General features: G+C 33.6%; 3 protein-coding genes across 4 annotated transcripts; 1 reads left to right on the plus strand and 2 right to left on the minus strand.

The window, feature by feature from the left end:
* Positions 1–1315: 1315 nt before the first annotated feature.
* Positions 1316–4149, minus strand: LOC108823556 (GATA transcription factor 27). 2 transcript variants are annotated; one of them, XM_018596791.2, is made up of 6 exons: positions 3720–4149; positions 2727–3487; positions 2530–2633; positions 2228–2426; positions 2041–2146; positions 1316–1943 (listed from the first exon to the last, which is right to left on the minus strand). In XM_018596791.2, the coding sequence occupies exons 1-6, from the start codon at positions 3757–3759 to the stop codon at positions 1705–1707; spliced, it is 1449 nt and encodes a 482-aa protein (XP_018452293.2). In that variant the 5' UTR covers positions 3760–4149; the 3' UTR covers positions 1316–1704. The 2 variants fall into 2 exon arrangements, with proteins under 2 accessions (XP_018452293.2, XP_018452292.2); XM_018596790.2 differs by having other exon boundaries at positions 2041–2152; positions 3720–4148.
* A 2990-nt stretch (positions 4150–7139) lies between these two features.
* On the minus strand, positions 7140–8769 carry LOC108828385 (bax inhibitor 1). The gene is made up of 6 exons (XM_018602058.2): positions 8571–8769; positions 8147–8290; positions 7978–8069; positions 7705–7891; positions 7454–7609; positions 7140–7362 (listed from the first exon to the last, which is right to left on the minus strand). The coding sequence occupies exons 1-6, from the start codon at positions 8682–8684 to the stop codon at positions 7312–7314; spliced, it is 744 nt and encodes a 247-aa protein (XP_018457560.2). The 5' UTR covers positions 8685–8769; the 3' UTR covers positions 7140–7311.
* A 503-nt stretch (positions 8770–9272) lies between these two features.
* LOC108828384 (light-harvesting complex-like protein 3 isotype 2, chloroplastic) lies at positions 9273–10557 on the plus strand. The gene is made up of 3 exons (XM_018602055.2): positions 9273–9736; positions 9955–10092; positions 10165–10557. The coding sequence occupies exons 1-3, from the start codon at positions 9328–9330 to the stop codon at positions 10425–10427; spliced, it is 810 nt and encodes a 269-aa protein (XP_018457557.1). The 5' UTR covers positions 9273–9327; the 3' UTR covers positions 10428–10557.
* Positions 10558–15130: the final 4573 nt, after the last annotated feature.

Raw genomic sequence — 15130 nt, forward strand, 5'->3', positions numbered from 1 at the left:
AGTTTTCTCTGATTACGACCTTGAGACTCTGTCGGTGAAGATACACGAATATGTGAAGCATTTAGGTTTCTTTTTGGTAGGTTCAGTAATCAGTTTGGTCGATTTTTACTAAATTTATCAATGATACAAATATATCACTTCTTCTGATTGCTTGATAATTGCAGAAAGGTGTCGACTCTTCTGTGTATGAAAAACACAAGAAAGTAGTCCGTGGTAAATTGTCTAATTATGGAACAACTTTATGAGAATAGGTCAGTTTTGCATTTTTTAGCTCTTGATTAAAAGTAGAATAATATGTTTTATTTATTGTGGAACAGAGCCGATGGTTTCAACAAGTCTGTTATGGATTGCCTGGTAAATATACATAAAGAAGATGTTATCCGCTTCTACAAGAAGTGGTTCGTTGAGTAAACCATCATGTAGCCTCGAAGAACCATTTTTACCCATTTTCTATCCGCATTTGGGGCTGCAATTTCTACAACAAGTAGTTGGGTAGTATCGCTTGAGTTTGGGTTGGTTTATAAAAACCTCTTTAATGAACTTATGTTTGAGTTTGAGAAATTACAGCATCTACCAACAAACTTATGCATAATTAACGAGATATCAATGTGCATTGCTAAGCTACTGTTTGACATTTTTTATGATTATGATGCCCATATGTTACCATAATAAACTCTAATTTAGTAATATTAAAGTAATACATATATGTTTATATTATACTTTGGTTTAGTAATCTTAAGCCGAATCTATTTTAGTGTATATATATCACATAAGATAGAATAATAATTTATCTTTTACGATAAATTTTTATGACAATCAAAATCACTTATTGTGATAATTTCTGGAAAAAGTTAGCAGAAAATTCAAAATTATTTATACTATTATTTGCAAAATAATTTGTTCGCTCTCACGTTTAAATTTAGATAGTTGAAAATCTTTATTATTTTTAATAAATAATTAGGTAGTATTTGTTAATATATAATTACCCATAATTTTTTTAAGAAAATCATTAGTTTGGTATTCGCCATTATCTAAAAGATTCTATATTATATTATCTAAAATATTTTATATCATATGTTTTAAAATAAATATAATTTATGTATATATGTATATTTTAAGTTTATTTTACGTAACACAAGATATTTTATTAAAATAAAAGATATTGAATATAAAAGTTAATATTTAGTTAATTATTAAATATTTCAAAACATGAGAATAATTTTATTCTAAGGTTTTTGAATTTATAATATATTTGTTTATAAATTTTTAAAAATGATTAAGCACCAATTTTTCAAAAAATGATTAAGCAAACAAGTGCGGACAAAACAGCTAGTTATACATGAGCTCAAAATTAAACTTCCAAGGATGTCCAATGAAAAATTAAATTAAATTTACAAGAAAAAGGAGAAAACAAAACTTTCTTGTCTGTGGAGTATAATAAGAACAAGAAGATAGTGTATGTTTCAAGAAGACCACCGAAGAGAGCCATTTCGTAAAACATTCTTCCAATTTAAATATCTGCAGATTGCAATTTCTAATGCAGAAAAAAAAAATCTCATTTGGATACATTTTCTCAGAAAAAAACTTAAAGAGTAATTAAGTTTTCTCTTCAATCATTGGAGATAGTGAGAGAGAGATCTTAAAAAAAGTATTTTTTTCTTCTGAGAAACACACACCAAAGAGTTTGAGAAACTATCTCTTCTTTCATATCATATGAAGAAGCTCTGCTTGAGGGAATGATCCATTAGACGGAACATCAAGAAGAACATCCTCCTCCTCACAAATATCATTATCTTCACAGCTAAACACCATAGGTCCACCGTAGCTCATATGGTTGTTATTAAAGGAAGAGACACTACTGTTTTCTACAATCTCTTCGGTTCCAATGTGTTTTGATCTAATCTTCATCATTTCTTTTGGGCTCTTCATCACAACCTTTGTCTCTGGAGAATGCAAAAAAACACAAAAATAATAATCAGAAACACAGACAGATTTTCACTTCGGAAAGCTATGCATTTGATGATGGACTCTTGAATTGACCTGAGAAGTTCTGGTTTAAGCTTTCACAAGGTCTTTCAACTGTGACAAGTCTATTACTATTTGAGACCCTTGATGTTGTGATAGCAGAGTCTTCAGTTACTTTTCTCTGTTCCTGATGCAAAGATTTAACGTGAGCCAAAATCCGAAAGTATTTGTTTGCAAGAAGAGAGTATATGCCAAAAAGAACCTTGAGCATGTAATAGCTTTCCAACAAAAGTGATTTGTTAGGATCTGATAAAGCAAGCTTTGCAAGTCTCTTAAACTCTTCAGGTTTGGAGGAAGAAGATGATGATTGTGATAGTGTCTCAAAAACACCATCTGCCACAAGTTGCTGAAACAAGGAGAAGTTGTCTTTGAATTGAGAGCACTCAAACATGCTTCTCAGGCTGGTCAAAATAAGAAAAAACAAAGTAAGTATTAAGAACTTCCAAGTAGCAGCTGAAAACAAATCTGTAAACACTGTAAGTTTGCATTGAGTTGTAAATAAACCTATCAGGAACATCAACAGAGTCAACTCCAGGAAGTAGTTTCATCAGTTTCTGCTGTTCTTCCTTTGTGAACTTCTCTATGAACTCATCAAAGTTGAAAACATCCTGCAGAAAGACATTTTTCCATTGTAAGACATTCACATATAGGATCTTTAAAGAACACAAAACTGTTGAGGAGTTGCTAATGAATATATATACCTTCAAATCTATGTTACAGAGTGGTAAACTAGGTCTTCCCAAGACTTGAGGTTTGTACCTCTTGAGTAACTCCTGCTTTATATCTTTCCCACCAAAGCTCAGACATCTCTGGCCTCCTCTCTCAAATCCAACAGAAGGTACTGAAGAGGAGGACTTGCAGCTCTCAACCAAGAGTGAGCTAGCTTCAGACTCCTCATCTCTCATAAGTACACTCCCATGTCCTATCACCATCGGCGACTCGTTCTCGAAAAGCAAGTCTTCCTCTGAAGAACCACCAGAGAGACAAGAGGATTGCTGCTCTTGTAAGATACTAAAGAGATCCTTGGTGAGCTTCTCAACAGAAGAAGCCGCCTTAGGACGATGCCCCACAGCCACAACACATGTCCTCTTCTTACAAGGGAAAGTAGTTTCCCACGCGTTGGACTGATCACAGCTCTCCGAGTTGGAGACAACCGATCCTGAACTCGACCTGTTGCTAGCTTCCTCGTTCTTGAAACCGCTGTTGAGTTCGAAGCTGGTTCTCTTGACTGTGAAGCTTTCTTGGTATGATGATGATGACTTCCTCTTGGGGATCTTTTTGTTAACTGACGTTCCGTTGATCAACATCGTCTTTTGAACTCTGTGATCTTCGACCTCATCACCTTCGGCACGAGCATGGAGTGGAGTGTAGTTTACAAGTGTTCCTTTCGTTCTCCATCTTGAACCACAGGCATTGCACAGCACTGGCTTCTCTGGTGGACCGTTTCTCCATAGAGGTGTGCCTGTTTTTTACAACATTATTTCAGATGATTAAAAACACTCAAACTTGCAAACAAACAATGATCTCTCAAGAAGAACAAACATCTTGTTAAGTCAAGAGAGATAAAGATTGAGTTGTGATTAGTTGAGCAATTTAGAGACTTCACTACACATTTGTTCTTTCAATAAACAGAGATGTGAGCAGCTCATCAAAGTTGGAGTCTTTTTTAATTCCCAAGAAAACAAAGAACTCACTTGTAACTCCACAGTGACAGCAAGGCCCTTGCTTCCCCATTGTTTTTTGTTTTCAGGTTCTTAATATATACAAGAACAGAGAGACTCTGAGAGGTTTCTTAAAGATTAAAGCTTTTCTTTATTATTGAGCTCTATACAACAACAAACAAAAAAAAACCAGAAAAGTGTTTTCTTCAATAGAAGTCAATAAAACCCAGAAGGAGTGAAAAACCTTCTTCTGAGAAAACAAATAAAAGACAGCCCAGAAAATTGTAACAAAGGGAGGAGGATGAGGAGGAGAATTCTGGTTGGTTTTGGGTTGCTTGAGCTAATCAGTCTCTCTATAATACAATCCAATCCAATAGAGAGAGAGAGAGAGAGGGAGAGGAATCTAACAAATGGCTGTGAGAAAAAAAAAAGAGAAAGAGAGAGAGAATGTGGTGAGGCTAATGTTAAAAATGGCTCTTTTATGTATAGTGAAGGTAATGTTTTCAGCTTCCTCCTCTCTTTATTTAGTTTTTTTTTTATATTCATTAAGTTTTTCTTTTGATTAAAACTTTAATGTATACTTTACTTAAGAGAGATTTATAATTTACTTAGTTAATTAGAGAAGAACATTTTCATTTGATTTGACAGTGTGTAAAAATGGTTAAGATGGGAACCATTTGATCTAAATATATAGTAGACATGGTTACAAATTAAATTTACATACACCATTTGTCTAAATTTTAGCTTATGTGGTTAATTGTGCAAACGCACCAAACGCAATGAAAATGATGTATTATTCAATCTTTTTAAGAAATGGAAAGGAAAAAAAACAAGTTAGCTCATCACAATACTTTATTAGAAAATATTTAATATGTTAAAGTATTAAAATAAATTTATAAATGACATTGGAAAATTAACTAATTTTAGTTATTGGTTCCAATGTGTTTCTTTGCGTCTAAAACGCACCAAACGTAGTGAACGGAATATATTTTGAATAATGTTAAAATTAAATAATTGATCTAATCTCAATAATGTATAGAGAAACCTCTAATGGTAAGAAAGTGACTGTGTGAGGCTGGAGGAATATCATTGCTTGTGCCTCATGGTTCCTTCTTGTTGACTATAGACTTTTTCTTCCTATTCTTTTTTTTTCTTTTGATATTCCAACCAGATAATTAATATTTAATAATGACATAAGAAAATAAATGTAGGTATTAAAATATTGATAAGATAGTGCGATTGTACAATCTATATTAATTAAAAATACAATTTTTTTAACTTTACTTTTCTTTAGTTAAATCGTACAACCATGTATCCTGGTAAATATTTATATTACAGTTTAATATTTACAACATTGAAATCTTCTTCTACTGGTCACTGGTCAGTCTTAATTCTCCGATTTGCATTTGGTAGATATATTTAAGTTACTATTTTGTCAAACTTCAAGTTTTTCTTAATAAAATGTAACTTCATGTGTTAAACCAAGAAAGAATGATTTTTAAAGGCCAGGAAGGAAAGATGAAATCTACAATATTAATTATTTTCACTTTAAATTTAAAAGTGTAGAGATTGACGTAAATAATTGAATGTCCTTTTGATATATAAAAGATAAGACTAGTTTTTACCGGAAAAAAGAAGAAGATAAGACTAGTTTATAAGATTAGGTTTTAGCTTATTTCAAAGTATGTGATGGCATGACGTTCGTCAATGTATATTTACATTTATTAACAAATTTCGAATATCAAACAAAATAAAATAAAATGGTTTGTAAAGTCGCCGGCCGTAGTGACGACGATCATGGACACAACTCTTCTCATCACCGTTTGATTTGGTTAAAGTATTTGCGGTCGTGGGTCCCACTTCTTTTGTTTCGTGAATGTGATTAGTGAACTAATCTATAGGTACATAACTCTATGTCGACGCGTATTATACGATTCCCATTAAGTTAACCATATAGATATAACTTTAAAAAAAAACAATATGTAATCAATCATCCAATGATCAAATATACATATAACTTTCAGGTTCGGTGAAACTATAACATGCTAGGATGAGATGTATCAAACATTAGGTTTTTCATTTCAAGGAAAGAGTAAATTGTGGAAAATAGTGATTTATTGTTGCGTAACTCCAAAACAGTGTGGAGTCTCAATCAAATGTAATAGTACTTTTATGTAAGGAAAAAAACAATATAATTATATAGGTACAACGTCAAATGATTTTGTAACGCAATACAAAAGTTTGTCGTGCTGAAGCATACAGAGTAGAAAGAACGAGACGGTAAAAAGACTCGTGACCCTATCCTTGAACTGCGAGCTAGTCTCTAATTATTTTACAAGATCTTGATGGAATAATGGAGTGCTCATAGAGCCGGACGGTGGAGATGAGGCGATGGAACTAATGGAGGAGATAAGGTTTAAAAGAAAGTTAGAAAAGGTAATGCACGAGTAGTGCTTAAATAAAAACAAAGAATACCAAATAATGATATGCTTGCAATTCACATTCATGCTAATAAAAACACAACCACTACAGCGCAAAATGACAACGATTACCTAGAAAAAGTCGGACATTAATAATAAGTCCGATCTCGTTAATTTCTATCTAGATAATGTTTTCGAGAATTAAAATTGGTTCCTGTTTTGGTATTTCATTTACTTCAACTCTCAAACCAGAGTGACTCATAAATCACTTATCAATTACTACAATCAATCGATTTAATTTTAGTTTTACCGTTTCTGAAACCCCTACTTACATGCTTGTTCGTATGGAGGACAGGCGTCTAACGCTTTTGGAAGCTCAACTAAACCGTATTTTATGGGTTGGATCGAAACAACATCTCAGTGTCGGTTGGGTTCGGGTCAATATTCGGTCACACCTAAACGGGCGCTTTGGCTACTTGTCTGATTTGAGATTCTTACGTACGTTACTCAACCTCGGTTGATGCAATCCGTAACTTTCTTGCTTAGTCACAACTCACAAGGTAAACGGCACCCACTCTTTTCCGTCTAATGGCCCGCCGGATTCGGTACAAACATTACCAACAAAATTTTGAAGATAATATAAATTGTAACAGATATTAACTTAATATTTTACAAAATATTTTACGACCCTTAAAATCTCAGGCTAGTAGCTTATCTTTCCACTGAAACCAAACGTTCCTACCAATTGCCGAATCACACAAAAAGGAGACAGCGAGAGCGAGGATTCGGAGCATGTCACACACTCAAACTCAGAGGCCCAGATGTATATGTTTTGGCTTACCAGATAGACGTAAAGTTTTTTTTTTTTTCTTTTTTTTGTTCAAACCAGATAGACGTAAAGTTAAAACTAAAATTTGCTAACAAAACTTCAAACTATTTCTCAAGAAGAATGGTTCTAATACTTCATTATTACCCTGCTAATCCTCGTCTTCAAGTGATTTAAACAGTAGAAGAAAAATCATGAACATTACGAAAGTGAACGAGAGTAAGGATAAAAGCGAAAACTAGTTGATCCATTTACAATCTTGTGCAATAAGAGGAATACGCAAACCAAAGTACGTCCTAATCATAAAAACACCAAATCATAAAAACACCAAAACACCCCCAACACTCTTATTAGACTTCCTTGTCACTTTTTAAGTCTCTCAGTTTCTCCTCTTCTTCTTCTTCTCCTCTTTATCTGCCGAGTTCTTCAGCTGTATAGCACAGAAGACTCATCAATGGATGATAACTATACAAACAAATAAATTAAACAACTTAAGTATCATCAGGTGAAGATGAACTTACCATTATGATGAGAATACGGACAAACACAGCAACAAAATCGGTGAAAAGGGTCAACGCATGTTTCACATAGTCCATGTCCCCTAGATGTGCCTTCTCTATAATCTCTTGGGTATCCACCACCATGTATCCCACAAAGATCAAGAGCCCAAAGTAGAGCTACACCAACAGATTCATAACAACAACATGAGGAGTCTGAACAAAAGGAACTACGAAAAAGAAGAGATCTTCACAGTAAGAGAAGTTTAGTATACCTCGAACTTAAAGATAGAGGCAGAGCCACCAAAGATGGAAGAGGCAAACTGAAGCCACATCAGCATAGACAAGCCAGATGAGAGAAGGCCTCCGAGGTAGAGATACTCTCTGCGCCTTGCCAGCATCGCTGCTCCTGAGAAACAGACAAACGCTATCGCAGTTCCGACGAACGCAGTGATAAGGATGCTGTAGTCACCAAAAAAGATAACAACCGTCAGGTCATAAACACAGCGCTGAATGAAACACAATACCAAAAAGAGACAATAAGTCACCTTGGATCAAAATCAACAGCCACTTTGATCAAGGGGCCAACAGAAGCACCTTCAAGAACGGCAGACAGGAACAGAAGCGAGAGCCTCTTTTGCTGCAACCAAAAGAATATTTCAGTAAAACGATACAATAAAGAAAGCAATGTTGTTGTAAACCCCCTCCCACACATACTTGTTCATGAGGAGGGCACGAGAGGAGCCAGATCATGCTTCCACAGCATGCAATGGTTGTGAGAAGACCACCGATGTTCCAGAGCACGTGGAGGTAAGCTCCGAAGGCAGAGGCAACGAGGGCACAGCACAAAGTGAGATAAACCTACAAAATCCACCGTAAGAATCCAGATCAATAAGTACAAATCCATGGAGTGAGTAACTAACTCCCTCTCACTTTCTAAATCGACGCATTTGGAAACCCTAGAAATTTGGGGAAAGTGCAATCGCAACGATTCGTTCGGTTATACTTGAAAGGAAACTAAATTGAGATGCAATCGGGACAATCAGAGCGATCAATAACCACGATAACAACCACGAATCTCAAATCAATCGCAAAAGACAATCGTCTGTGATGGTCTTGCGAGAGGGAAAGAAGTAGTTACCCGCTTGAGGTGATTCTGGACGGAGGGAGAGATCTGATGGAGGTTCTTGAAAGAATCATAGCTCCAGCTTCTGCTACCTGGTTGTGAATCGAAGAAGGACGAGAACGAATCCATATGGCCTTTTTGTTTTCTTTTGCTTCGTGAGAGAGAGAATCAATTATAAGCGTCGATATTGTTAACGAAGATATTTATCTGAAAAAAAAAGAAAGACTTTCAGTATTTATAGCACCTTAAGTTTGGATACTTTGACAATAATACCCTCACTGCACATGCGGACTTTACCTTCTCGATACAGATGCATAAAAAACGGAAAGGGTAATTCCGGAAACTTCTTGAAACATTCAGGTCGTCGCTTTGTGTTGAAACTTTGCCGCGAAGCAAATTATCGTCATTGAACCAGTAAAAACTGTCCACGTGGAATTTGTAAGTAAATAAAAGACGGAGACTTGCTCAATTCGAGAAAATTCGCAAATCATTGGGTTCAGTTTTTGGATTACTGTATGGTTTCCATTCCACTTTGGGCCTAAAGGCTAAATTCGAACAGGCTCTTGTTTATATACATAAAGCCCATTAATAGCATGGGTTAGAGTATCAAACGAAAACGTCGCGTAGTTTCTTTAAGCAAAAATGATAATAAAACGACATGCATTCTATGCGATCAACGATAACATCTCTCTTTCACAAGCTCATTTCAAACCACACATTCAAAACCAACTCTCAAAAACTGAGAGCAGAGGAAGAGGAGCAACACCTGAAAATGTCCATATCCATGGCGCTATTCTCTCCTCCGTTCTCTTCTTCTTCACTCCAAAACCCTAATCTCACCCCCAAGATCTCACTCTCACTCTCTCTCCTCTCCACAAAGCGCTTCTCCCTCCTCTCCGTCACCCGAGCTTCCTCCTCCGACAACGGTGCGTCGACGCCCGATTCCGCTGCAGTCTCTGCGACAACAGTCGAGATTCCGAAGCCTGTAGAGGAAGCACCGGTTAAATCTCCGCCGGCGGAAAGCTCCTCCGCGGCGTCGGAAGACGGAGGAGAAGAGACTGATCTACCAACCACAACGACGGAGATCAAGTTTCAGGATGCGAAGTGGGTTAATGGGACTTGGGATCTCAAACAGTTCGAGAAAGACGGGAAAACAGATTGGGATTCTGTTATCGTCGCTGGTTAGATCCCTCTGAAACTCCACTTGTGTTGTGTAACGTGTAGTGATGTTTTGTTCCAAAGTTACAATGTTTAGAATGAGCAAATATATTGTAATGATTTTAGTTTTAGAAACATATTATTTTGGTGAAGGCTCTGTTATTAGGGGAGCTTCTTGCTTTGGTTGTGTAATAAGGTATAGGAAGATGAGTGGTTGATTGATTGTGTTGTGTATTTACAGAGGCAAAGAGGAGGAAGTGGCTTGAAGATAACCCAGAAACAACTACTAACGCCGAGCCTGTTCTCTTCGATACCTCCATCATTCCATGGTGGGCATGGATGAAGCGATACCATCTACCAGAAGCTGAACTCCTCAATGGTGATTGTTTCAAATTGTCTCTACTTTGCGACTAAACATAATCTGAAGTTTGAGGTTGGGTTTGTCTTGCAGGCCGTGCTGCGATGATAGGGTTCTTCATGGCTTACTTTGTTGATAGTCTTACCGGAGTAGGACTTGTTGATCAAATGGGAAACTTCTTCTGCAAAACGCTCTTGTTTGTGGCTGTAGCTGGAGTTCTTTTCATTCGCAAGAACGAAGATTTTGATAAGCTCAAGGGTCTGTTCGAAGAGACGACGTTGTATGACAAGCAGTGGCAAGCGGCTTGGAAAGAACCGGAATCGTCATCATCATCGACGGTTTCTTCGAAGAAGTGAACAGAAACTTTCTCGCTTTTTGTTTCCTCTTTGTTATGTGATGTTTGTGATCAGTGATAATTTCTTTATTGTATTACTGATCTTGAGATAGTGACATCTATTTGGCTTTGAAAAAATCTCTTTAAAAGTAGTTCCAAAGAAAATTTAGAGAAACTAAGGAAGGTCATTAACTTTGTAAACCACATCTCTTCCTTTTTTTTTTTTTAACTTTAAGATGCTTTGGTTTGTTTAAGGTTAACGAGTTTACTTGAGCTTTAAGAAACCTGGGACGGAAAGCTATTGATAAAGAAGAAAAAATGAACAGAGGTTAAGAAAAACAGAGCAATTGATCAAAGAAACAGAGTTGGAGTATGTATATAAGAAGTTGTTGAAGACAAGAGTTTCTCTTCTTAAATCATGTGTCTATTAACCCTGTCACTAATGGGAGGACGATGATGACGACGGCTCAGGAGTCGCCCATTTAAGGGGTTGTTTAAGTAACTCCTCCGCCCACAAGATGGACACCTCGAAGAAGGCCAAAGAGTAAGCAGGTGCAACCGATAGATATATGATTAAAGCGTGTCAACTTCAGTGTAGCAACTGCAAGGGGTTAGGCACAACAAGATGAACTGCAAAGTTGTGCCGAGGACAAACTGTAGTTATGGTTAGCTGATTTTTCCCTAACATTTTGATTTTAGTTCTTCTGTTTGTTGGTTTTTGGAGTGTGGATCCTAAAGGGTTGTGAGAACAAGTAGCACAAAATCTCTGTTTCTAAATGGCGTCAAGACTTGATGAAGATTTCACACCATGTGTGATGAGTCTTATTGTATGTAGTTTTGTTTTTTTTTTCTTCCCATCTTATCACCTTTTCTGGATAATTAGAATTACAGTCTAGTATTTTCCCTATATTTTGACATCTGCTGAAACTATGTAACTTTTCTAGATACTTAAGTTTTGCCTTGCCTATGTTGAAGTAGAATATTATTAGGTTTACTAAGGCTTCAAATGTTTTAATCCGCCCCGCCCCGCACTACATTTAAAAGTAACAAAAATCTCTACATATATAATATATCTATTCGTTTTTATAACTGTTAGAACCGCACTGCATTTATACCGTTTCTCCCGCACCACTCAATCTGATGTTACCATTCGGAGTCTAAGGTAATTACAGAAATGCAATGAAAGAAAACTAAATTTTAGCCAACACCCAAATATATTTTTTGGTTCTTAGCCAACATTAATATATTAAATTTTAAGACACTAATTAGTATTGGTGCATATATCTTACAAATCAAAACAAACGCTGAAAATATTAGCTTTAGTAAAATATATAGTAATAAATATTTTTAATAAAGCTTTAACTGAAATTTAAATAGAAAAGAGAAACTTACCAAAAAAATAGTGGATGAAATGAAAACATTCAAATATAATTTTGCATGATGATATTTAATAACAAAACATACTTAAATATGCACGTAGCAATTTTTACCACACAATATTTTGATTTATACTATAAAAAACTTAATAAGAAAAGAGAGTTAAACATCAATATAATTACCACTAAATTTAGAAAAAATTAAGTCAAAATATAACCATTTTTTACGGATCGCCATGAGACAAGCAATATTAGTTTCAAACTTCTATCTATAAATTAATCTTCATCTCATTTATAAATTTGAATCATCAAACTAGTAAACGTAAAATTCAAAAAAAACAAAAATAAACGTATTTGTATCGTAAGAATATAAAAAGGAAAAAAATGTCATCATCCAAGTTCGCTATCTTTTGCATCATCCTAATTGCTTTGTTTCCTCTACATAAATGTATGCGGTTATAATAGTTTACATATGTTCATCATCTATCTTTATCACCATTACAACCACATCATAATATCCTCGATGATTGTGTTTTTCTCCAAATTATATTGTTGCTACGTTTTGTTTATACAGTTGTTGATGGACAAGCGAGCGATGCATCTAAAGCAAGTTGCAAGCAAATCCAATGCGATAAAGTAGATAAAAAATTGTGTTCTTGTTGTGTCTCCCAAGCTGGAACTCAGAACAGGTGTTACAAGAACGAGGCAGAATGTGCCCAGAGGTGCGGCAAACCATTACAAGTTCTAAAACCTACAAAAGGCTAGAATTAAAAAATATGAATAAATATTCTATTTAATACCTAATATCTATTTTTTGTTTTTTGTTGTATGAATAACACTGGAGCTGTCCTTAGAAAGGAATTTTGAAAGCATTAGCTTATAACATCATTTTTGTAAACTTTGTAAGGCATATTTTTAATAATATTATTTTGTATGGATTATTGGTGAAACATCATTTGCTAAGTTTTTAATTAATTCAAAACCTAGATTACTACTAATATTTTTAACATTTCCTTTCTACCATCACAATTTAATATTTAAAACTGATTAATTACCATTTAAATTTCATTTTTATTTACATCTTCTGAAAATATTTTATTGTCTATATCGTATGAAATTTTGTGATAAGATATATCATTTTTAAACTAGATCACAACTATTACCACCTTTTTACTATTGTTTATTTTGAAATTTTAAAATAAGCTTTATGATATAAAATTAATAGTAAATCTTATTTCAGTTAAGAATTATTTGTTTTAGTTTAACTAAAAATTATATTAAATTGGAAGTTCTACGGAACATGAAGTTTTGTAACTGAATATTTACCAGTTATATTTGGCTCAACAATCAGCTCCATTTTTTCAGTCTTGTTGTGTTTATCGAGTCCAAATTAGTTTCCATCAATATTCTATCCAAATTTTTTTGTCATCTATTTTTTTATCTAAATTTAAGCCACTCGTATTCAATCATATTTTAGTTTTAAAAACTGATTTTTTTTCCTTGGACATGCTAGAAAAAATTGTGTAAACTAAATTAAACGTATTTGATTGGACGACAATAGAGGACACTCTCAGAAAATATATACCAGCTATTAGTTATTATTAATGATGCTTAGTGTGTGCACTAATTAATTTAAATTAAAAATTATTATTTTTATAAGAATTCACATAATACATTACTCGGCCCTAACACACGAACTACTAACGCTAAGTGAAGAAAATGCTTCGTAGGATCTAATAATAAACACTTGATTTTTCCTTGCCTAAGTTAAAGTGAATCTTATAAGGTTAACGTAAATACCAAAATGAAAAGAAAGAGAGAAAAAATTCAATAAAAATAACAAACAACATCTACACCCAAATATATTTTTTGGTTCTTAGCCAACATTAATATATTAAATTTTAAGACACTAATTAGTATTGGTGCATATATCTTACAAATCAAAACAAACGCTGAAAATATTAGCTTTAGTAAAATATATAGTAATAAATATTTTTAATAAAGCTTTAACTGAAATTTAAATAGAAAAGAGAAACTTACCATAAAAATAGTGAATGAAATGAAAACATTCAAATTATAATTTTGCATGATGATATTTAATAACAAAACATACTTAAATATGCACGTAGCAATTTTTACCACACAATATTTTGACTTATACTATAAAAAAATTAATAAGAAAAGAGAGTTAAACATCAATATAATTACCACTAAATTTAGAAAAAATTAAGTCAAAATCTAACCATTTTTTACGGATCGCCAAGAGACAAGCAATATTAGTTTCAAACTTCTATCTATAAATTAATCTCCATCTCAATTATAAATTTGAATCATCAAACTAGTAAACGTAAAATTCAAAAAAAAAACAAGAATAAACGTATTTGTATCGTAAGAATATAAAAAGGAAAAAAATGTCATCATCCAAGTTCGCTATCTTTTGCATCATCCTAATTGCTTTGTTTCCTCTACATAAATGTATGCGGTTATAATAGTTTACATATGTTCATCATCTATCTTTATCACCATTACAACCACATCATAATATCCTCGATGATTGTGTTTTTCTCCAAATTATATTGTTGCTACGTTTTGTTTATACAGTTGTTGATGGACAAGCGAGCGATGCATCTAAAGCAAGTTGCAAGCAAATCCAATGCGATAAAGTAGATAAAAAATTGTGTTCTTGTTGTGTCTCCCAAGCTGGAACTCAGAACAGGTGTTACAAGAACGAGGCAGAATGTGCCCAGAGGTGCGGCAAGCCATTACAAGTTCTAAAACCTACAAAAGGCTAGAATTAAAAAATATGAATAAATATTCTATTTAATACCTAATATCTATTTTTGTTTTTTTGTTGTATGAATAACACTGGAGCTGTCCTTAGAAAGGAATTTTGAAAGCATTAGCTTATAACATCATTTTTGTAAACTTTGTAAGGCATATTTTTAATAATATTATTTTGTATGGATTATTGGTGAAACATCATTTGCTAAGTTTTTAATTAATTCAAAACCTAGATTACTACTAATATTTTTAACATTTCCTTTCTACCATCACAATTTAATATTTAAAACTGATTAATTACCATTTAAATTTCATTTTTATTTACATCTTCTGAAAATATTTTATTGTCTATATCGTATGAAATTTTGTGATAAGATATATCATTTTTAAACTAGATCACAACTATTACCACCTTTTTACTATTGTTTATTTTTTATTTTAAAATAAGCTTTATGATATAAAATTAATAGTAAATCTTATTTCTGTTAAGAATTATTTGTTTTAGTTTAACTAAAAAATTATATTAAATTGGAAGTTCTACGGAACATGAAGTTTTGTAACTGAATAT

This window comes from Raphanus sativus, chromosome 9 (genome assembly GCF_000801105.2).
Source record: "Raphanus sativus cultivar WK10039 chromosome 9, ASM80110v3, whole genome shotgun sequence".
Classification (NCBI taxonomy): Eukaryota; Viridiplantae; Streptophyta; class Magnoliopsida; order Brassicales; family Brassicaceae; genus Raphanus; species Raphanus sativus.